Source organism: Mustela lutreola, chromosome 10 (genome assembly GCF_030435805.1).
Source record: "Mustela lutreola isolate mMusLut2 chromosome 10, mMusLut2.pri, whole genome shotgun sequence".
Classification (NCBI taxonomy): domain Eukaryota; kingdom Metazoa; phylum Chordata; class Mammalia; order Carnivora; family Mustelidae; genus Mustela; species Mustela lutreola.
This window is the reverse complement of record NC_081299.1, coordinates 85,336,965-85,359,896: the sequence shown is the minus strand read 5'-3', so window position 1 is coordinate 85,359,896 and position 22,932 is coordinate 85,336,965. Positions and strand designations below refer to the sequence as shown.

Genomic DNA, 22,932 nt, shown 5'->3' with positions numbered 1-22,932 from the left:
TAAAGGTAAATAGAGAGATACAGAAAGATCAGGGAGTCATTTCGAATATATAGAAAGGACTCTAATTCGGTTAAGTCAAACACAGGTGAAAAGGGAAACAAGGAAATATAGGAAGAAATGTAAGTGGTTAATTATGAAAATCTTCTTCATAAATCTACTAAATAGATAATAACTGGATAATAACTGGATACCAAAAAATGACAGAGACAAATTCATCCATTAAAAAGCCATTTAACAAAAGACCAATTTATACATTCCTCTAAATTATGTCCATAAAAAATTTAAATATACAAATCACATTCCCAAACTCAAAGGAATCTTTCTAAACAAATGAAATTCATAGACATATAAACAAATTCAGAATTCAACTCATTAAAAAATATTTTAAAAATCACAGTAAATTATATCTCATAATAAGAAATAAAACAACCAAGTAACAGCCATATATATATATACACTTGTTAAAATTTCAAAAGCTCAATGATGGAGCAATGGTGCATAATTTATTTAAATAAGTACTGTTTACTAATGTTTATACAGTATACTAATTTAATATTCTTTTAGATAATGGATTTAAAGAGCAAATGTTGAAACATCCAAAAAATTGAATTTTAGTTATTCATAAAATGTCAATTTCCCCATGTGTCCAAAGTAGTGAATTACAGTAATATCCTTCAGAAAAGTCAGGTATTTGGTAAAGCAAGGCACATAGGACCAGATTTTGATAAAGGTGCTTTTTCTTTGGTCCTGTAATTACTTTAAATATGCTACATATCTGGGAGATTCTTAAGATGACTTTCAATATAGCATAAATAACTTATAAACCTTTTCTTATGTAAAGCATACATCCATGTGTAATTAAATATAACAATGAAAGTGTAGATAAAATAAGTGATGCTAACCCCTATTTCTAAAAACAAAACGAAACTCAGTTGATGACAATACAATGACATTTTAAAAGTCCAATAATTTGATATGTAGGAAAAGTGTACCAATACTTAAGAATAATCAATATTATACTACATCTACTGGGCACAAAGTCAATTAGTTTCTTTTTAGATTCTGTCTCCTTAGAATCTAGTTTAAATATCAAACTATCTTCCCTTCTGTGAAATTGCGACATTCAGTATAAACTGATGTAAACATTGAAGTTTTGCATCTCTAAACTATAGTTTACACCATAAAACTAGCCTCCAAATTCCCTAAGAACACTTATTGAAGAAGTGGTAATATTACCATGTTGAAACACCTACATATTGAATTTTAAACTTTTCTTCCCAAATACTTAATTCTTAATTTTTAATAGAACTATCAACTGGCACTCTTCTCCCATGAATATAGTGAACAAAGTAGTTGAGAGGTAACAAGTAAACTTTAAAAAGTAAGAATTTAAATAGTCAAGATTGATTGATACAATAAGGCTTCTGAAGGTCATCAAAACACACCACACACACATACGAAAATGGCATTATTTGTGTAAATGACATGGTCTAGGATATAGGTCCCCCCTTCTCAAATCCAATTCTCTATAAATTAAAAATTATAAGCTATACAACCCAATCTCTAATAACATCTTTAAGCCTAATAGAAAAGCAAAATATAAATTAAACTTGTCTAATAAAAATTGGTTTAAAAATAGGCTTTAGAGCACATCGTCTTTTCTCACAACTCTTAATTATATTTTTAAAAGCTTTATTGGGAATCTTAAAAATTATATTATTTTGGACACTGGAAAATGTGGTAACTAACATGTCTAATATCCAATTATTTCCTTTTATCATTTTTTGAAGGTACACTCAGCCTATGTAAATGTACACTGAATTAATATATACTAATACCCAAATAGTACTTCCATGCAGGCTGAACATAAATCTTTATATATATTCTTGAATTCTTTGCATTTGCAGGACTTAGATTTCACTCAGAAATAGATAGTAAGATATAAGTCTGAATGCTGTTATGATCTAAAAACCCCATGCTCAGAATGTGGTGAAGTTATTAACAAATACTCTAAAAGATGGTCACTGAAAATCATAGGTCAGGCTTCCAGAAAGTTTAGTTAATTCCAATTTGGAATCAGCAGCTAATTAACTTAAGATATTTTGTAATTTTAATCACTTTTAGACTCTGAATGGAATAGATTAGACCTGTGTCTTATAGAGATGTGGTTTGCATAAAGCAAAGAAACATAGCCAGTCCTAATAAGCCAAAGTACCCAAAAATTTGTAACACAGTATTTTTGAGCCAAATTCTATTTAACAAAATCCATTATAACAATATAAAAATATTTATTTTTTTTTTTAGTTTTTATACTATTAGAATGGGAGACTTAAAAATATATAAGCATGAATGAAAAAATAAAGTAAAATACTTCTTATACATAATAGGTAATTCTATCTATAGTCAATAATTAAATTACATCCATATTCCATATTCTTGCCCACCAATTCACTTTACCATTTTTGCTATATTTTCTCTCCCTCTTGAACCAACTTATTAAATAACTCATGTAATTTATAACCACAACTCCAGTGCTAATCAAAACGGAAAAGAAACCACTATCTTAAATCTAAGTGGTGGCTCCTTCCTAGCAGCTTCTACAGGGCCACAGAAAGGGAACTCAGAATTTGCTACCTCTCCTAGACATGTGACCAGAGTATTCCTGGGGATGGTTGGTTTATGAAAGGCCTAAAAAGTTCTTCTGAGCAGCCTTGAGTTTATAGCTATAGTGCCATTTAAAATAATATAATATTATGGCAATCTGGAATGTCTCTAAGAAAGGTCATTTTGGTCTCAATTCATTGATATCTATACTATTATTATTTTGGTTGTTGTTTTTAACAGCTGTAAATTAAAGGAATTTTTACAGATCAATGGCTACAATATTCATTTAAAAACATTTTAGTTGTGTACAGTATATTCTTTGATAGTTCAAAATTCTCCAAGTGGAGATATTAGATAATAATAATTCCTTTCAATTATTAAATGAGTATTTAATCCTTTTAAATTCATTTTGAAACTTTAATGGAAATTACCACATACAGCAATTTAATTTAAAGAAATATTAAGGATCTATCTGATTTACAGAAAAATACAATTAAGAGATTAAGAACAAAACTCAACTAGTGCAAAAGTTTCTGGCTACAATCTAGCACAGGAGCAGCTGGATTGCTTTCAGCAGTTTCAAAGCACTAACGGATCTTAAAATGTAGATGGAGAAATAGATGTGTGTATTTCCCTATATTAAATTTAAGTATGAATTTTATTCTCTCATAAATTAGACCCAGGACATAACTTTATCAATTTGTATGTAGTTGAACAAATGACATTTAGCAATCTTTTCTTTAGTAATCTTTTGTATAAATATAAAAATCTCAGATACATTAAAATGTTTTTCAAATCATACTTGTTTCTTCACAGCTTTATAGGCAATTATAATTATAATTTTCAAACTTTGAATATTCCATGTGATTTGATATTTCTATACAGAAAAAGATAAAAAACATTTAATAAGATTAAATAGATCTCATTTGCAAAAATTGTATCTGACATTTGTTGTGTGCTCTTGCAAAGAGTGCATAGGACATTTCTGCAGCAATCAAAAGGTAAAATCTTTTTAAACTCAGATTTCAAGTTTTCTCCAATAATTATTGTAATAGCTGGAAATACTTTCAAGCTTTGATTTCTAGATGTAATAGCCATTTCATTAACATATAGACATTTTATCCTTAAACTTTTATATTTTCACATCATTTGAACAATACAATGAGATTCAGCATGATGATATCTTCTGAGAGTCTGTAGAAGTCCTCTATGCAAGATTAATGTTGAGATTCCTAGTGCACCATTGTGAAAAATCAGTTAAAGATAGTATACGACTATGCTTTAGTAGGATTGCCTGTAGGTTTGGGATCATAACCATATAGGAAAGTAGCTGTTATTACAAGGATGGCTCCAAGGAAAAAGACACTAAATAGATGAAGAAAAAATGAAAAAGAGATAATCAGATTAAAAGCAAAACAATTTCTATTTCTTCTCTTATAAAAACAATTTTAACTTGGGAAAAAATGTTCCAGTAATAAGGCTAACAAATACTAAGTACTTAATACATTCTAGGTATTCAAGCCAAGTGTTTTCTATGCATCTCATTTAATTCTTACAACCACCTTATGAAGAAGTATTAGTATTAACCTCATTTTTTTAATATATGAGAAAACTGAGGGTTAGAGAGTTTAAATAACTTGCTTAAAGTCAACTTTAAGTGGAAGACAAGGCTCAAATCTAGGTATGTTTGACTCTAGAACCCTACTTTCATCCACTGCACTGTATTGGCTCCCAAAGCAAAGATGTTTTAAATGTATTTCCCCTTAATATGTCTTTTGCCTTTAATACATTGAATAATAAAAGATCTCAACTTTTAAATATTTGAAAATATAAACAGAAAATGGCATTCTTTTGAGACCAAAGTGAAGTTCAGCTTTTTGTTTGTTTTTTTAGTAAAGTTCAGTTTAAAATCCAAGGTAGTAATAATAAACAAAATTCAGGACCACATCACAGGATGCTTTACAAAAGGAAATTCGATTAAATGCAGGTAGACTTGGTTTATTCTTTATTTTATCTATCCAGAGATATAATATACCTTATTATAAACTATAAATGAACTTAAACTGGTACTGGAACTTAAAGTGGAGATAAAGTGAATACCAATTTAACTTTTAAGATGTAAATTCTTCAAAGTACTATTACAGGGACATGAGTAAGTCTTTGTTTTAAAGTTTCTATTAATAGTTCAAAGTCACTCTCTTGAGTTTCACAATAATAAACATTTGTTCTATAAAGGAAAAAGATCACAACACTTACTATGACATAAAGGGCCCTTCCTAATGTGGTCCCCCAACCTCATCTCCCATATTCAACCTACCCAATCTATAGTTCAGCCATTCCATTCGGTGAAACAGTGTGCCTTTCAGGACAGTGTCCTTTTAGATGCTACTCCCTCCCTCTGCTTGCAATGTCCTTTCTCCCAAGAAAATGATTATTCATAACTCACGTCTAATGTCTCCAAGACTCATTCCCCTAGGTGGAGGTACTCTATGGTAACATTTATTACACGTTATTAAATGACACATTATTGACATGTCTGCACGCCTGCTTAACCATGTGCTCCTCATTCATTATTATATCCCAAGTGCCTAGGATATTGAGGGAGCTCAATAACTATCTGCTGTGATAAATTATTTGCTCTAGGTTTGATGTAACTTTTCAAAAGCCTCTGATGCAGGTACACAGGTAAGATTATGACAACATAAACCTTCCTACAATACCTCTTGAAGAAAATTAGTTCCATAGGAGTATTTCATAATTAGGCTTTGGACAAGCTTCTGACTGAAAACTTCCTCTGACAGGCATTCTGACCTTTCCTAGCTTTCTGGACCTCTGGAATTACACAGAATCACATGCTCAACTGAAAAGCTGTCTGATCCAATTCTCTACCCTCTGCAGGAATCTATTTTTATGAAATTTCTAACAGGATCTACTAGAATACCTAATGTCATGAAACCCCTGCTTGTCAAGATAGCTATTTTTACATGGTTCTGAGGAAAAAAAATTTTGTTGGGGAAAAACTATCAGAATACAATGATTATTTCAAGGATTTGGGCACCTGATTTCCAACAGAATTGCATATATATACTTCATTGCTGCACTGATCATAAAATTCTCATTTATTCACATGTCTATCTCTCTAATCACTGTTATCTCTTTGAAGAGAGGAAATCATATCTCATTCATAAATTCCTGTTTCTCTAGGATCTGGTACAGTGAAAGGAAGGCACATAGTGGACACTTAATAAGTTTCTGATGGAAGAAAAAACAAGCCTAAATGCAAGGATGTTTAATACCAATAAGCAAAATGATCAACACAAGAAAAATAAGTTAGGAAAAGGAACACTGGTGATATATTAGTAGAGGTGTTTAGTAGTCAACTGAAAATAGGAATCTAGAGTTGAAGTTAAGTTGGGACTTATCTTCACAGAGAGGACAGACAAGACATGGCAGTGAATAAGATGAATGAGAGAGTGAGTAAGGATTGATAGGTTACTAAAGGAGCAGTCAGAAAGGCAAGTACAGGGGAACCACCTCTGAGAAAACAACAAACAAAACCTAAGCAGTTTTAGGAAGTGAAATGGGGATAACAAAAGAAAATACATTAATACATTTGGAATAGAGGCCATTGGATTTATTACTTAAGAGATGTTCTTCACAAAAATAAGAATACATAAAGATAGTCTACTTATAGGAAAAATAATCCATCTTCTTCATCTGACTCGGTGTCAAAACATTCATTCTTTCAATAATAACAAACTCATTATCTTTTCCCTTTTTATCTTCATCCCAACATATCCTACATAGTCACTCAGAAACATGGATTTACATGCAGATATAAATTTTATTGACAAACTACTATTCGTTTGCCCTTCTACTGATCTACCTGTTCATTTACTTGTTTATTGTTTATTCCCTACATGATTCAAAGATTTAAAGTTAGCATCCTGAGTCAGCTTTATATGAGGTGTTATTTTTTTAAAGGTATTCCTTTTTAAATGTACCCTAAAAATCTAGATTCTGAAACATCTAAAATAATTTAAAGTTCCCAACTTACTCAAATAATACATTAGTGCATAATTTCCTCATTGAATGAATAGAGGCTAAAGCATCATTAAAACATATATCCTAGTTGTTAGGCTAGTCTTACTAGCTAGGTAGTTCATTCCCATACCAAACTAGAAATAGAAATACTTTTAAATCCATGCCTCAGAGAAATTAAACATTCCAACATGCGTGTCCCAGACCTATTACCCAGGCTGCTAGAAGAATGAAACCACAAATGTTTAATATAGAAACATAAAGAGGATATTATGTTTTTCTACTGCCACATTCCATCTATAATCCTATCTCACTCTCAGTAACACAAATAAATTTTACTAGCTGTATTAAAATTTTAAGATCTTGAATAATCATTCAAATAGAGTGCCTATTATAGGGCCAAGCTTTGGCCTATAATAGGCTGGTAATAAATCTTCTGAAGAAAGAATCTTCTGAAGAAAGGAGGAAAGAATGTTAGAATGGAGGGGGGTGCTTTTATTAGGGAGGTCTCCTGATAGAGTAAGTTTGAGCCAAGACCTGAGGATGTGAGGGAGTTTGTCATGTGAATACACAGGGGATGAGTATTCCAAGATGACTGAAGGGCAAGTCAAAGCCTGTAGCAAAGAGGTTGCCGTAGATAGACAGATGGGGGAGGGGAGGGAGGGCGGGAGGGAGGAAAGAAGAAAGAAAAAGAAAGGAGGGAGGGAGGGAAGGAAGGAAACAATATCAGATGAAGACAGGCCTATTTGATATGGCCCTCAGCTATATTGTTCATATAGCTGAGGGCCATATCAAATAGGCCATAATAATTACAACTTTTAGGTAACAGAGTGGTGATATGATCTTATTTACATTGAAAATAGTTTGCTGAATATAGAACATTTTAGGGGCACAGAGCAATAGACAAAGCAATGAGATATATCAAGAGACTATTTCCTTAGTCCAGGTGATAAATGAATATGCCTTGGACCAGGGTGGTAGCAATGGAAGTTGTGAGAAATGGTTGACTCTGGAGATATTAAAAAGGAAGAGGTGACAGGCTTTATTTCTAGATTGGAATGATGTGTGAGAGAAAGGTAAAGAGAAGTTGATAACCTTACTTCCTATTTCACTCAGAAGATAAAGAACTTCCATATATTTTAACTTTCTGTCTATATATCTATAGGCCTTCTCTTAGGTTACTGTGGATAAACTGTTCCTGTTTAAATCAAGGAGAATTTTAGCCTAAGCAACTGGAGAAGGAAGGTGCTGCCATTTACTAAATTGGGAAACCCTTATAGGGTTAGGAAACGAATTATGTAGTAGATATTCAATTATGTAGTAGATATTCAAGTGAAAATGTCAAATACGCGATTAAATATACAAGCCTGGAATTCAGAGTAAAATGTGAAATTAGAGAGAAAGAAAAGGAAAGGAAAGAAAGAAAAGGAAAGGAAAGGAGAAGAGAAGCAAAGAGAAGTGAAGCGAAGAGAAGAGAAAGAAGGAAAGAGAAAAGAAGGGAAGGTTATCATCCTTGAGAACAGAGATCACCCAAGGGAGTGAGTACAAATGAGAGGTTCAAGGACAGATCCTTCAGAGACTCCAAAGTTTAGAAGTTAAGAAGATGAGGAGGGGAGTGAAGTTGACGAAAACCAAGACTAGTAACCTGGAATCCACTAAAATATAATCTCATTACTCTGGGTTATAAGTTAATAATTATTTAAAAATAACAGGACTTTCGGTACCAGCTATAGTGGGTATTAATCACACTTCATTCTTCCTGACTGTTTCCTCCCTTGGCATCAATGACACTACACATCCTGGGTCTCCTGCCTCACCCCTCATTCCTTTTGTAATTCTCTTCCCAACCACTCTTCTGCCACCACCTAAAAGAGTTTTCTCCTGCATATTCTCTACATAAACTATTCAAGAATGTCATCTACTCTCCTGGCTTTATCTATATCAATTCCACACATAAAAATGCCATTATATGATTTATTGAACTTTTTATATGACATTTTACTTTGGGGGAAAAGTTTGAAAAAATTTTCCAGTCTACTGGGAAAATTCTGGCTAGTTAAATTTGTACAAAAAACTTATTAGTAGAATATTTTCTTTTATGTAGTTAGTTTGAAACCTTTTTTAAAAAAGACAGTTAAGGGGCACCTGGGTGGCTCAGTTGTTAAGCATCTGCCTTTGGCTCAGGTCTCGATCCCAGGGTCCTGGGATTGAGCCCTGCATTGGGCTTCCTGCTTGGCGGGAAGCCTGCTTCTCCCTCTCTCACTCCCTCTGCTTGTGTTCCCTCTCTTGCTGTGTCTCTCTCTGTCAAATAAATAAAATCTTAAAACAAAAAAATAAATAAAAGACAATTAAATGCTGGGTAACAGAGAGTTGCTGGAGGGGAGGCAGTAGAGATATGGGGTAACTGGGTGATGGACATTAAGGAGGACATGTGATGTAATCACCACTGGGTATTATATAAGACTGATGAATCACAGGTCTATACCTCTGAAATCAATATACTGCATGTTAATTAACTGAATTTAAATTAAAAAATGTTTTTTTAAAAAAAGATAAAACAGAGAGAGAGGTGAACCATAGAGACTCTTAACCCTGGAAAACAAACTGAGGTTGTTGGTGGGAGGTGGGTAGCGGATAGGGTAACTGGGTCTCGGGCATTAAGAAGGGTACATGATGTAATGAGCAGCAGATATTATATGCAACTGAAGAATCACTAAATTCTTCCCCTGAAACTAATAATACACTATATGTTAACTAAATAGAATTTAAATAATTTTTTAAAACTAAAAAAAAAAAAGACAGCTAAATGATTTTTTACTAGATCTCCTTGATTCTTCAAAAGTTATAATAAAATTTTTCATACCAGATCTTATTAAGAATTCTTACTTTTCCATATATTTTAGAGACTTAAAGAAATAGAAAAGAATACATTACCTGGTTGGCACAAAATCTTGTAGCCAAAAATAGGATATCAGTGTTGATAGTATTATGGATAAAGAGGTTGCAAATCCTTTTAAAATATTATCTGCGTATTTAATAACAGCAGCTATTACAAGGCCTCCAAGTGCCTGCAAAAATTTTAAAACATTATTTTAAACATATATAAAACTGCCTTTCAAGACAATCTCATTATTCAATGAAGCTTTAAGCTTTTGTCCTATAAATTTAATCCCACTATAATAAATGATTTTTATTAAATATATCCTATAACCAACAGACTTCCAGGTCTCGTTCAACAGCCCTTTTATTTCAAAAGTGATTTGATGAAGTAACTACCAGAGTAATCTGCAGTTTGTTGTAATATAGTTTGTACTGTGAATAAAACATCTATCCTCAACCAATTTAGTAATTAAACATCACTTGTTCAGACAAATGTGGAAAGACTGGTCACTCAGATCCATGAAATGTTTTTATTTTTGAAGTAAAAATAAAGTGTAACTTGAATTTTTTTTTACTTGGCTTTCTTCCCCCAGCTTCTCACCATTCAACCTACTTTTTATTGCTGTCAGAGTATTCTTCTGAACTTTCTACCAAATCTCTCTCAAAGTCCACACTGTGCCTACTTAAATAATGAGGTTTTACCACACTATTCAGTTTTGTTTTCTGCCAAACTCTACTTACACATCCTAAATCTGGATTACCCATGTTAACAACCTTTACTGTACCTCCACACATGACAGAAGCTTATTAGTGAAAGTCACAAACTATGCCAATTGAGCTCACTACAAATTGATGTCATATTACCTCCTGGCAATGTACGTGTTCATCTATTTAGTCCATGATGAATCCCTCGTATCGACTGTACCAAACCTCCTTTCTTTATCTTGCTCAAGTCTTACCGGAAGAGGGCTTTCTTCTGCTAGAATAAAAGCTATCATACAAACTCTCTTGATTTACCCTATCTCTACTTCAAATTTCCTCTGAATTTTACTTACCCTTGTCTCCTTTTATCTTAAAAATAGAAGTATCCTTCCTGCTTTCAAAACACAACTATCCTTTGCTATCCACACCCACCTTCTGTAAGAGGCCTTGCTTCTTACAGCTTCAAATACCTCCAAAGAAAGGGTTTGTGAGGGCAGTGACTTGCATCTTCACTTTTATATCCTCCAGAGTAATCAAGTATATTGATGATGAAATTACTCAACCCTTGACCAATTTCAAATTATAAATGGAGATAATTTGACAGAAATATTTTAATATGTAACTACAATGTAAGGCAGATTTAAATATCTAGATCTGCTTTTGAGCCTTAATGCATTGATTACAGACTTCCTATATAAGAATTGTAAAAAAAAATCAAAAGTTGTATTTGCTTTCAGCTTGACCTCTTTTATTCTTAAACTTGATTTTAATTATGTCAAATTTAAATACCATAAAGTCATTTATGACCTTTTCAAAGTAAGTTTTCATTATGGCATCAAGACCAGTTCTATTTTAACTTCCCTGAATAAACTTGATATAATGAGAACACCCAACAGGAGGGATCTCTTTCCCTCACATTGTATATCAGGAGCTACTCTGATTATCTACATTAAAAAAAAGTTTATTAGCACTAAATATGACTTTAAATGCTTTACCTGAAGAATAACAACTATCCAAGTCAGTCGGTTATATCCCTGAAAAAATCCATTCTTTGACACCAATTCTCCATCATAAATGTATACACCCATTAATCCAAATACACTCCCAAAGAAACCTTAAAAAAAAAAAAGTCAGGTTTATGTCATATGTCATTTAGTTTGGAGAAACTAAACTAAACTTTATTTGGATAAAAGGTTTATGTGATATGCCATTTAGTTTGGAAAAATATTTTTACACTGACATTCCATATAATTTTATATTTATATAATTTTATATTTAGCTTTTCCTTTTTGACAAAATTTGACTACTTAAAAAATCTTTTACTTGGGTGGGCACCTGGGTGCTGAGTCGGTTAAGCCTCTGCCTTCAGTTTGAGTCATAATCCTGGGGTCCTGGTCCTGGGATAAGCCCTGAATTGGGCTTCCTGCTCAGCGTGGAGTCTGCTTCTCCTTCTTCCTCTGCCCCTACCTGCCCCGGCTTTCTCTCTCTCAAATAAGTACATAATTTTTTAAAAAAAGAAATAAAATTTAAACAAATAAAAATCTTTTACTTAGATATTTATATAAACCTAATAGAATTATACTTAATACTGTATTATGATTATAAGAAAAAGACAGGAGGATATAGAAAAGAGCAGAGATTACCAACTTTGGAACACTAAAAAATATAATGGCATTAAGGGCGCCAGGGTGGCTTAATCAGTTAAGCTGCCAACTCTTGGTTTGGGCTCAGGTCACGACCTTGTGGTGGTGAGATCGAGCCCCTCAAGGCTCCGTGCTCACTGTGGAGTTTGCTTCAGATTCTCTCCCTCTCCCTTTCCCTTTCTCCTCCTGCTCTCATGTTCTCTCTCAAATAAATACATAAATAAAATCTTTAAAAATATATATAATGCTTACATTACATGACTACATGGCTGTCTCATTCAAATATCTGAAAAATGGTCACTTTTGGCATATTCATTGTCTCATATCTTCCTATTGCTAGCTCTACATGTTCATATATACATATTTATATATGCAGATATAAAAGCTCAGATATGTGGCAAAGCATTTTTCCTTATTAAGAAGTTTTGAATGTACATTAAGTAGTATCCAAAAATTCAAAGCTAAGAAATAGGCAACATCAGAAGCTGTCATTACTAAAGCCTCACTGTTAAGGAAAGCTAGTTCAGTGAGAGGAGAAACTATGTCTTATTCACTCCTATGTTCCTTAGCTGCACCACAGAATTTAGCACATGGCTACTGGATCTAAAAGATTTCCAGGAGCAATCCTAAGCTATAATGAAAGAAAGAAATGCCTACAAGGGCCATCTGTTAGGAGTAGTCTCTGGTAATATTTGTAGTAAAGAGTGCAGGGTGAAGCAATTTCTTTATAAAGCCATAATTACTTGAAGATTCCATGATGAAAAGGAACTAAAAGGGATATGAAATGTTCCGCTAATTTTATTTATGCCAACTCAATCAATTTTAATTAAGTTTTTTATTTTGGCCCTGCATCAGGCTCTGTGCTCTGTGTAGAATCTGCTTGCTATTCTCTCTCCCTCACCCTCTGCTCCCCCACCCCACATGCACTCTAAATAAATAAATAAATCGTTCTTTAAATGAATGAATGAATGAATGAATGAAAGTAACAGCTGATAATGACAAAACAAGGTATATAGTACTGAAGGCTACATACATGTCAGTATATACAGATCTACTGCATTCTATCAGTTATATAATATGTCATGAATGAATAATAGCAATATGAAATATATACATAACATCATGTGCCACAAGTTGTTCTAAGTGCTTTATGTGTGTTAACTCACAACAACCCTATTAGGTAGATACTTTTATGCCTATTTTATAGATGAAGAAACTAATACATAGAGAAGTTAAATAAACATGTCTGAGCTCACACTGCTGATAAGTGATGGACTCTGAATGTGAATCCAGGCAGTGTGGCTCTGGACTCCATGATCTTAACCACTGCACTATTTAATCATATTGATAATTTATTTCAACAATCTTCTACATGTTTTCTATTTTTTACAATTATAACCAATGCTAAAATAAATAACCTTAAACACCCATCTTTGTGCTCTTGTGTAAATTATCTGTAAGATAAATTCTTATCTAGAAGTGGAATTTTTTTTTTTTTAAAGATTTTATTTATTTGACAGAGATCACAAGTAGGCAGAGAGGCAGGCAGAGAGAGAGGAGGAAGCAGGCTTCCAGCTGAGCAGAGAGCCCGATGTGGGGCTCGATCCCAGGACCCTGAGATCATGACCTGAGCCGAAGGCAGAGGCTTAACCCACTGAGCCACTCAGGCACCCCTAGAAGTGGAATTTTTGCATCAAAGCATTTATTTACAATTTTGTTAAACATTCCCAATTTCAGATCCAATAAGGTTATATCAATCTATACTCCTCGCAATCACAGGTAAGAAGAGTTCCTGCTTCTCCACTCTGGCTAACATAGGATCTTAGCAACTCGCTAATCTTTAACAGTTTGATACTTGAAAAATTCTATTAAAACGTTTTAATTTGGGGGCACCTGGGTGGCTCAGTTGGTTAAGCATCTGACTTTGGCTCAGATCCTGGAATAGAATGACCTCTACGCTCAGTGGGAAATCTGAATCTCCTCCTCCCTCTTCCTTTGCCCGTCCTCTGCTAGTGCATGCATGTGGGTGTGCACATTCTTGCTCTCTCAAATAAATATTTTTTAAAAATATGTTTTAATTTCTGTTTTTGTAATCTCAAGTTATCTACAACTTATTTATGTACCCTTTTTGAAACTTTGAGGTAGCTTACCATTCACTAGATTGTGTTATGAGGTCAAATTAAAGAGTAAGAAAAAAAAAAAATAAGAAACCCATAACCACAGAATCATGAATTCTGGCTTTTTGTTTTTATTTTATAATTCAAGAAGACTTAGGGCAATTACACAATCTCTTAATAGTTCTTTCTTTCCTGATATTTGCATATTATATATATTTATATTATATTTATAGTGCTTACTATGCAAGGTACTTTATTCTAAACACTTTACAAGTACTAACTTATTTAATCCTCATAGCAACATATGGAGTTAGTACTATAATTAAGGACATTTTATCAATGAGGAAAGTGAAGCAGAGGAAGATAAGCAACATCCCCAAGGCCACACAGGTGGTTAAGTGATGAAATTGGGATTTGAGTTGGTCTGACTACAAAATCAAGTGTTCTTATCCACTATACTACAGATACACTGTTTCTGAAATGGTGAATTAAATTGGTTGGTTCTTTTCAAGCCTCTGTACTTACTTCCTAGACAAATAAACAAAAAGAAGCTAATCTTTAATTATTTTCTTCGAATATTCTTTTTAAAAAACCCAACTTGATACATTTCTATAGATTTTGCACAGAAGCGGTAATAAATCCTGTGATAAAAAATGAAGGTTTGGTTTGCCTGTTATCACATTATTTTAAAATAGCTGGGAAAAAATGGACTAATCAAGTTTGGAAGGTTTGTTTGGGATGGTTTGACTTAAAATATAGGCCATTAGGAGTATAGATATTCACTGTGGAGGGCCTGACTGCTACCAAGGCAGACATGGCATACCTATTGAGTTGAAGTAGACAGAAGAAAAAACGTTTTCAAAGATGAGCTCCAAAATCACAAGGACAGAGGCCTAAGATAGAATGGATGATTTGCAACTGAGCTGTCTCTCACATGTACCGTTTTCCAGAATGACTATATGCCAGGAATACTAAATGCTGGAATCTTTGTATGAGGAACTAAAAGTTATAATACTGTATGTAAGTAGTTTAAATATTTATTCAGGGGTGCCTGGATGGCTTAGTTAATTAGGTTTCTGCCTTCAGCTCAGGTCATGATTCCAGGGTCCTGGGATTAAGCCCCTGGGAGTCTGCTTCTCCCCCTGCCCTCTCCCACCACTCATATTCTCTCTTGCTTGCTCTGCTTTCTCTTGCTCTCTCAAATAAATAAATAAAAAATATTTGTTCAAAGGAATCCTTCAATATGTGAGGTATGTTTTGTTTTAAACTATGTACTTTCAGTTAGAAAAAAATGACATAGTATTTAAAAGCTAAAACAACATTTTGAAGTAAAAAGAGATATTAAGATTTTTTTTTATTAACATATAATCTATCATTTGCTCCAGGGGTACAGGTCTGTGAATCATCAGGCTTACACATTTCACAGCCCTCACCATAGCACATACCCTCCCCGTGGAGATTAAGATTTGAAAACAAAGATGAAAATTTCATGATTTCAAACTTTCTCCATTCAAGTGTCTTTTTTTTTTTTTTTTTTTAAAGATTTTATTTATTTATTTGACAGAGAGAAATCACAAGTAGACGGAGAGGCAGGCAGAGAGAGAGAGAGAGAGGGAAGCAGGCTCCCCGCTGAGCAGAGAGCCCGATGTGGGACTCGATCCCAGGACCCCGAGATCATGACCTGAGCCGAAGGCAGCGGCCCAACCCACTGAGCCACCCAGGCGCCCCCAAGTATCTTTTTTTCCTTTTTCCAGCTTTACTGAGGTAAAACTGACAAGTAAAACTGTAAGATATTTAAAGAGTACATCATTGTTAGGTAACATGGTAATAACAGTTAATAACACATATTGTATCACTGAAATTTACCAGTATTTTAATCTCCTTTTCTAGGAGATTAAAATATATCATTTGTAACATCCTCTGAGAATTGTAGCAATCAAAAGTACAGTTCCTAAATTTCCAAATAGTGAGAACTAAAACAGGCTACATATACCCTTATGTCACAGACCTAAAATTCCATTTCTTGAATAAAAGACATTCATTTAAAATACAATGTTTTAGGGGCGCCTGGGTGGCTCAGTGGGGGTTAAAGCCTCTGCCTTTGGCTCAGGTCATGATCCCAGGGTCCTAGGATCGACCCCTGCAGCGGGCTCTCTGCTCAGCAGGGAGCCTGCTTACCCACCCCCCACCCCCCCCCGCCTCTCTGCCTACTCTGTCAAATAAATAAACAACATCTTAAAAAAAAATACAGTGTTTTAAAAGCAAAAACCTTGGCAGATATTTGTATCAATGGCAGAATTATGGGAAGCTTATTTGTTTAAAGATATATAGTAATCTTTAAATATAACAATAAAATCATTAAAAAAAATAGTATTAGAAAAAAAAATAGTATTAGAAAGCATTTAAAACTTATCTTACCAAGCTGAATATTTCTTATCCACACTGATTGTTTGGTTTCTTTTAAGATTTTCTCAAAATAAACCCCAGCAAAGCCACTTGAAAAACATGCTGTGAGAACTGCCATGAGACCTACAAACTGAGAACCAGCTGAAAGTTCCTTAGGATCAAGCTCTTGAGAATCTGAGGGCCACTGAACAAAAAGAAAAACAAAACTGGAGTTTAGTCCTTATGATATTTTACGAAGTACATAATTAGAGCCCACTTTCAGACCTTAAAATAAAAATGGAACCAATATCATTCTTGGGGATTTGCAGGACAGCTTTTGAAAGAAAACCTTAGAATCATTTTTTTTTTTCATTGTAATATTACCGTTACAACTTACAATTTCAAAAAATTCCCTAAAAAAGAGAAAGAGAATGAATAAATGCACAGATGCACAAAATACCTTCCATAAGTTGTAGATATTCAAAGTGTGAACTGTTGGAGCAGCAAAAATGAATGTGGAATTGTTGGTAATTATGGAAGGTCCAAGTGGTATCACGTTAACAATTGTGGGCTTTATTCTATAGATCAGTGTTCCTGAAACTATCATCTTCATGGTTTTTGTCAAATCTGTGTTCCACCTGAACTATTTAATTACTTGATATTTTAATTAAAACACCTCACTTTTTAAAATGTAATACCTATTTTAGCTTACCCTTATTAGCATTATCTATGAAAATATGGGGTTGAAATGATCTTTAAATTTTTGTAAAACCCATTTAAAAAATAACTATTAGAAATATTTATTCAGGGCACCTAGGTGGCTCAGTTGGTTAAACAACTGCCTTCGGCTCAGGTCATGATTCTGGAGTCCTAGGGTGGAGGCCCGCATCAGACTCCCCGCTCATCAGGGAGTCTACTTCTCCCTCTGTCCCTCCCCACTCTTATGCTCTCTCTCAAGTAAATAAAGTCTTTAAAAAAAAAAAAAATATTCAAGGGGTACCTAGCTGGCTCAGTTGTTAGAGCATGCAACTCTCAATCTCAAGGTTTTATAAGATCGAGTCCCACACTGGGTATAAAGATGACTTAAAATCTTAAAAAAATGCTTGCATTGTTTAAAAATATTTGTTCTAGATAGACATACCACACTCTGGGGGAAGTGATAAACATACCACACTCTGGATGGCAGGAAACTGACATGATTGGATTTGTTTTTAGATAAACCATAGTGGGGACACCTGGGTGGCTCAGTCAGTTAAGTGTCTGCCTTCATCTCAGGTCATGATCCTAGGGTACTGGGATCGAATACTGTGTTGAGTTCCCTGCTTAGCCAGGTACCTGCTCCTCCCTCTGCCCCTCCCCCCTGCTCACTAGCACTCTAGATATCAAATAAATAAATAAATAAAATCTTTAAAAAAAAAAAAAGGCAGACTCAGCAAGGTCGTAGTGACTGAAGATTAGATGTACAGGTATCAGGAAAAATCTAGGCCAACTCCCAGGCAGAGTAAATACTGACAGAAAAAACAGAAACAAGAACAGGTTTGGTAAAGTTTAGTTTGGGATATGCTCAGTTTATAAGGCCTATTGAATAACCAAGCTAAGATGTCCAACAGGTTTTTATTTAGATACACAAATCTGAAATTACAGGTGATGACATGGACCAAGGAACCATGAACATTTAAGTGTTAATAAAAACCTACAGAATGGGGGCGCCTGGGTGGCTCAGTTGGTTAAGCAACTGCCTTCGGCTCAGGTCACGGGATCGAGTCCCGCATCAGGCTCCCAACTCCATGGGGAGTCTGCTTCTCTCTCTGACCTTCTTGCCTCTCATGCTCTCTCTCACTGTCTCTCTCTCAAATAAATAAATAAAATCTTAAAAAAAAAAAAAAAAACTACAGAATGGATGAAGTCTCCAAAAATAAAGATATAATTTACGGGAAAGAACAAGCCTACCAACATCTCCAATATCAAGCATCAAGGAAGAGGACCCCAGGAAGTAACCCAACAAGGAATCATTAGAAAGAAGAGAAAAACCAGTAAAGAATGGTATCAGGGAAGCTGACAGACAATAAGAAGGGAGTGATTAATAATCTCAAGTGCTCAGGCATCCAGTAAAAATCAGATTTGCTTTACATGCAGTCTCTTATTTCTCTAACTAGATTGTTTATCAGATAATTTGATTATTTTAAATCTCCCTTCCTTCCTTTCCTCTTTTCCGTTCCTTTCCTTTTTCTTTTTCTTTCATTTCCTTGTTTACATTACAATGCAGTTAACATACAGTACTATATTAGTTTCAGGTATAAAATATAGTAATTTAATAATCCTGTATATTATTCAGGGTTCGGGATAAGTGTACTCTTAATCCCCTTCACCTACTCCCTGCATCTCCCCACCTGCCTCCTCTCTGGTAACCATCAGTTTGTTCTGTATAATTAAAAGTCTTTTTTGGTTTATCTCTTTTTTAATTTGTTCGTTTTGTTTCTTAAATGCTATATATGAATGAAATCAGATGATTGAGATATATATATCAATATTACTCAAGCATAAAAAAGAAATCTTGCCATTTGTAACAACATAGATGGCTGTGGAGAGTATAAGGCTAAGTGAAATCAGTTAGATTTTTATTTATTAGTTGCAGCCCTAATAGAGTATTGCTCAAAAGAAGCCTTCAAAAACTATGTCAGTTGTGAGAATACGCATTTATTTGCTTCAACAATTAACAACCATATTTTCTATGCACAATAAGTAAAGTTTGAAACTGATAAAAATGAAAGGTATACTTATCTTAGTTACCTGTACAAAAGCAACTCCTGTCATCAAAATTACTAGGGAGAGCCACTGGTACACACCTAATTTTTTACTAAGCATAGACACAGAAAATAATGCTGTTGTAAGAATTTTCAACTGATATGTGACCTGAAAAAGAAAACAGCTAATATTATTGTTTGTTTGTTTCTTTCTTAAAAGAAGTACTAGAAATATATTTTAAGTACCTGATAAGTAGCTGCATCCAGATTTGACAGTGCCACATAGAGTAAATTATTCTGAAGAGTATATATCCCTGATGGAATAGCAAGTTTAAGCGTTTCCATTGGTTTATTAAGTATTTCATCATGTAGTATTCGATTCAGTGCTCTTAGACTACATTCTAGTAAAAACATGAAATGGGTAAAATCATTAAGTAACTCTGAATAAGTTAAATACCCTTTCTCAAGGCGTGTTTTTCTCACGTATAAAAAAACAGAAACAGGGGCGCCTGGGTAGCTCAGTGGGTTAAAGCTTCTGCCTTCGGCTCAGGTCATGATCCCAGGGTCCTGGGATCGAGCCCCACTTTGGGCTCTCTACTCAGTGGGAAGCCTGCTTCCCTTCCTCTCTCTCTCTGCCTGCCTCTCTGCCTACTTGTGATCTCTGTCAAATAAATAAAATCTTTAAAACAAAACAAAACAGAAACAGTCCTACATGTTAAGATACCTTTAGGTCTAAAGTATACCTTTAATAATACTAATTTTTTGAAGTTAAATATTATAATGTAGCACATTAAGAACAGCACTATCCTTATATTCTTTTAATAGGGAACACCAAGCAGATTGATTATCTATGTACACACACACACACACATACACATGCATACATATTTATGATAACCCAAAGCTCAAAGTATTAATTTTTCAGCTGAGTATTCTTATTCTATAGTAGCAACATTATAAAAGCTTGTATTTTGTGCATTCTATTTTATCATGAGCTCAGACCTCAAAGGGATCTGTCTCATCCCCTCAGGTCCAGGTGCAGGTCCAAAGCTGCTACAGTAGTACAGTAGCTCAGTGATGACATCAGGGACCAAAGCACGCTCTCCATATATATTGACTTTTTAACCTCCATGCTTCTCATCTATTATCTACATGATTATTGCAAGAAAGTCACCAAATGATTGCTGCACTTCTGTCTGGTTCTTGTTTTTAGGCAACAGGAAAGAACAGGAGGACATAGTGACCTTTAGGCATTGTTCTCATAGACCAGAATTTTGTTGCTCACCTACTACCCCTTGCAACAAGGGAGCTAGGACCTGGGCAATGTAGTCTTTTCTTTCATATTTTTCACATTAGAAACAACAAAGGGATAAAGGGGTTGGAAAGGGACCTGAGCTAGCCAACCTACAGTATTAGCTGACTGAGCCACCCAGGCGTCCCCTTACCTACAGTATTAATCATAAAAAGTATCCAGAGAACATTAAAGTGACACATAAACCCTGCCTGGCTCAGTCAGTGGAACATGTGACTCTCCATCCCATGGTCCTGAGTTCAAGCCCCACACTGGGCATGGAGTCTACTTAAAGTAAAAAAAATAAAAGATACGTAAACCCCCAAAGACAGGGGAAATCTAAGGAATCCTACTACTTTGCCAACAATGACACTTCATAGATGACTTTCCCTCCCAACATAAAACCTGAAAAGTTGAATTATGAAAACTTTTTAAAAATGAAAATACTGTTTAAAGGTTAATATCTTTTCTCGCTTCTGCAGCACATATACTAAAGGTTAATATCTGATATTTACCCTTTCCTCACCCTAAAATAATAATAGTAAAATAATATGTAACTAAAAGTTACCAAAAGATTTTTTTCTTATGCCTCATTTAAACATTTTTAAAATTAGGGACGCCTGGGTGACTCAGTGAGTTAAGCATCTGCCTTCAGCTCAGATCATGATCCTGGGATCCTGAGATAGAGCCCCACATCACGCTCCCTGCTCCGGGGGGAGCCTTCTTCTCCCTTTGCATACTGCTCTCCTTGCTTGTGCTCTCTCTCTCTGACAAATAAGTAAATAAAATCTTTTTTAAAATTTTTAATTAAACTAAAATTTTAAATAATTAATGCTATCACATATTTTTCTCACCAGCAGTTTAGGGAAGGTCTTGTTCCATGTCCCTTCCATTTCCTATTACTGTTAGGCTTTTTATTTTCATCAATCTAAAGATAGTGGAAGTGAGTCTGTGGCTTTAATTTGGTCTCTCTGATTGCTAGTGAGGTTGATCTATATTTCTATATTTTAAATACTTATATAAGCATGTTTTTATATATTTATCTTTTTTTTTTTTAAAGATTTCGTTTATTTATTTAAGAGCGAAGAAGCGTGAGAACAAGCAGGAAGGAGGGGCAGAGAGGAGAAACAGGCTCCCCGTTGAGCAGCAAGCCCTAAATTTGGCTGATCCCAAGACCCCAGGATCATGACCTGAGCTGAAGGCAGACACTTAACCCATTAAACCATCGAGGTGCCCCATATTTATGTGAATTTTATTCTACCTTACTGGTGACTCAGTCTTCTTTTTTTTAAACCACCAGATCTAGACCGTTTTACAGGTGAAATTCTTTTTTTTTTTTTTTTTTAAGATTTATTTCTTTATTTCGCAGGGGGAGGGGGCGGTAGAGGGAGAGAGACTAGCAGACTCCACGCTGGGAGCAGAGCTGGATGCTGGGCTTGATCTCACAACCCATGAGATCATGACCCAAGCCAACTACTGGAACTCATACAGCAATTCAGCAACGTGGCAGGATACAAAGTCAATGTGCAGAAATCAGTGGCTTTCTTATACACTAACAATGAAAAGACAGAAAGGGAAATTAGAGAATCGATTTCATTTACTATAGCACCAAGAACCGTGATACCTGGGAATAAACCTAACCAAAGAAGTAAAGGATCTGTACTTGAGGAACTACAGAATACTCATGAAAGAAATTGAAGAAGACACAAAAAGATGGAAGACCATTCCACACTCTTGGATCGGAAGAATAAACATCATTAAAATGTCTATACTGCCTAGAGCAATCTATACTTTTAATGCCATTCCAATCAAAATTCCACTGGTATTCTTCAAAAAGCTGGAGCAAATAATCCAAAAATTTGTATGGAGTCAGAAGAGACCCCGAATTGCTAAGGAAATGTTGAAAAACAAAAATAAAACTGGGGGCAATACGTTACCTGATTTCAAGCTTTATTACAAAGCTGTGATCACCAAGACAGCATGGTACTGGCATAAAAACAGACACACAGACCAGTGGAACAGAGCAGAGAGCCCAGATATGGACCCTCAACTCTATGGTCAATTAATCTTCGACAAAACAGGAAAAAATATACAGTGGAAAAAAGACAGTCTCTTCAATAAATGGTGCTGGGAAAACTGGACAGCTATATGTAGAAGAATGAAACTCGACCATTCTCTTACACCGTACACAAAAATAAACTCAAAATGGGTAAAAGACCTCAACGTGAGACAGGAATCCATCAGAATCCTAGAGGAGAACATAGGCAGTAAACTCTTCGATATCAGCCCAAGCCAAAATCAAAAGACAGACACTTAACACTGTTCTGTGGAGAACACTGGTTCTCCTTCTTAATCTGACCTCTAAATGTTAGGAATGCTACAGAGCTTAGTCTTTGTCCTTCTCTTCTCAGTATATACTAAATTACTTCATCTAATTCTTGACTTTAAAGCAATAAGATGACAAATCCTTGAGTTCCATATTCGTATGTCATACTATTTAACATTTCCATTTGAATGCCTTATGG

General features: G+C 34.5%; 1 protein-coding gene across 2 annotated transcripts in view; it reads right to left on the bottom strand.

Annotated features, from left to right (window-relative positions):
* Window positions 1-215: 215 nt before the first annotated feature.
* SLC35A3 (solute carrier family 35 member A3) overlaps window positions 216-22,932 on the bottom strand; it is a 51,003-nt gene continuing 28,286 nt past the window's right edge. For both annotated transcript variants that reach the window (XM_059135423.1, XM_059135422.1), the window contains exons 3-8: window positions 19,363-19,517; window positions 19,163-19,285; window positions 16,406-16,577; window positions 11,223-11,341; window positions 9,580-9,713; window positions 216-3,969 (exon numbers count right to left, since the gene is read on the bottom strand). In XM_059135423.1, the coding sequence (XP_058991406.1) occupies window positions 3,879-3,969; window positions 9,580-9,713; window positions 11,223-11,341; window positions 16,406-16,577; window positions 19,163-19,285; window positions 19,363-19,517 (794 nt within the window). In that variant the 3' untranslated portion in view covers window positions 216-3,878. The remainder of the gene's footprint in view (window positions 3,970-9,579; window positions 9,714-11,222; window positions 11,342-16,405; window positions 16,578-19,162; window positions 19,286-19,362; window positions 19,518-22,932) is intronic.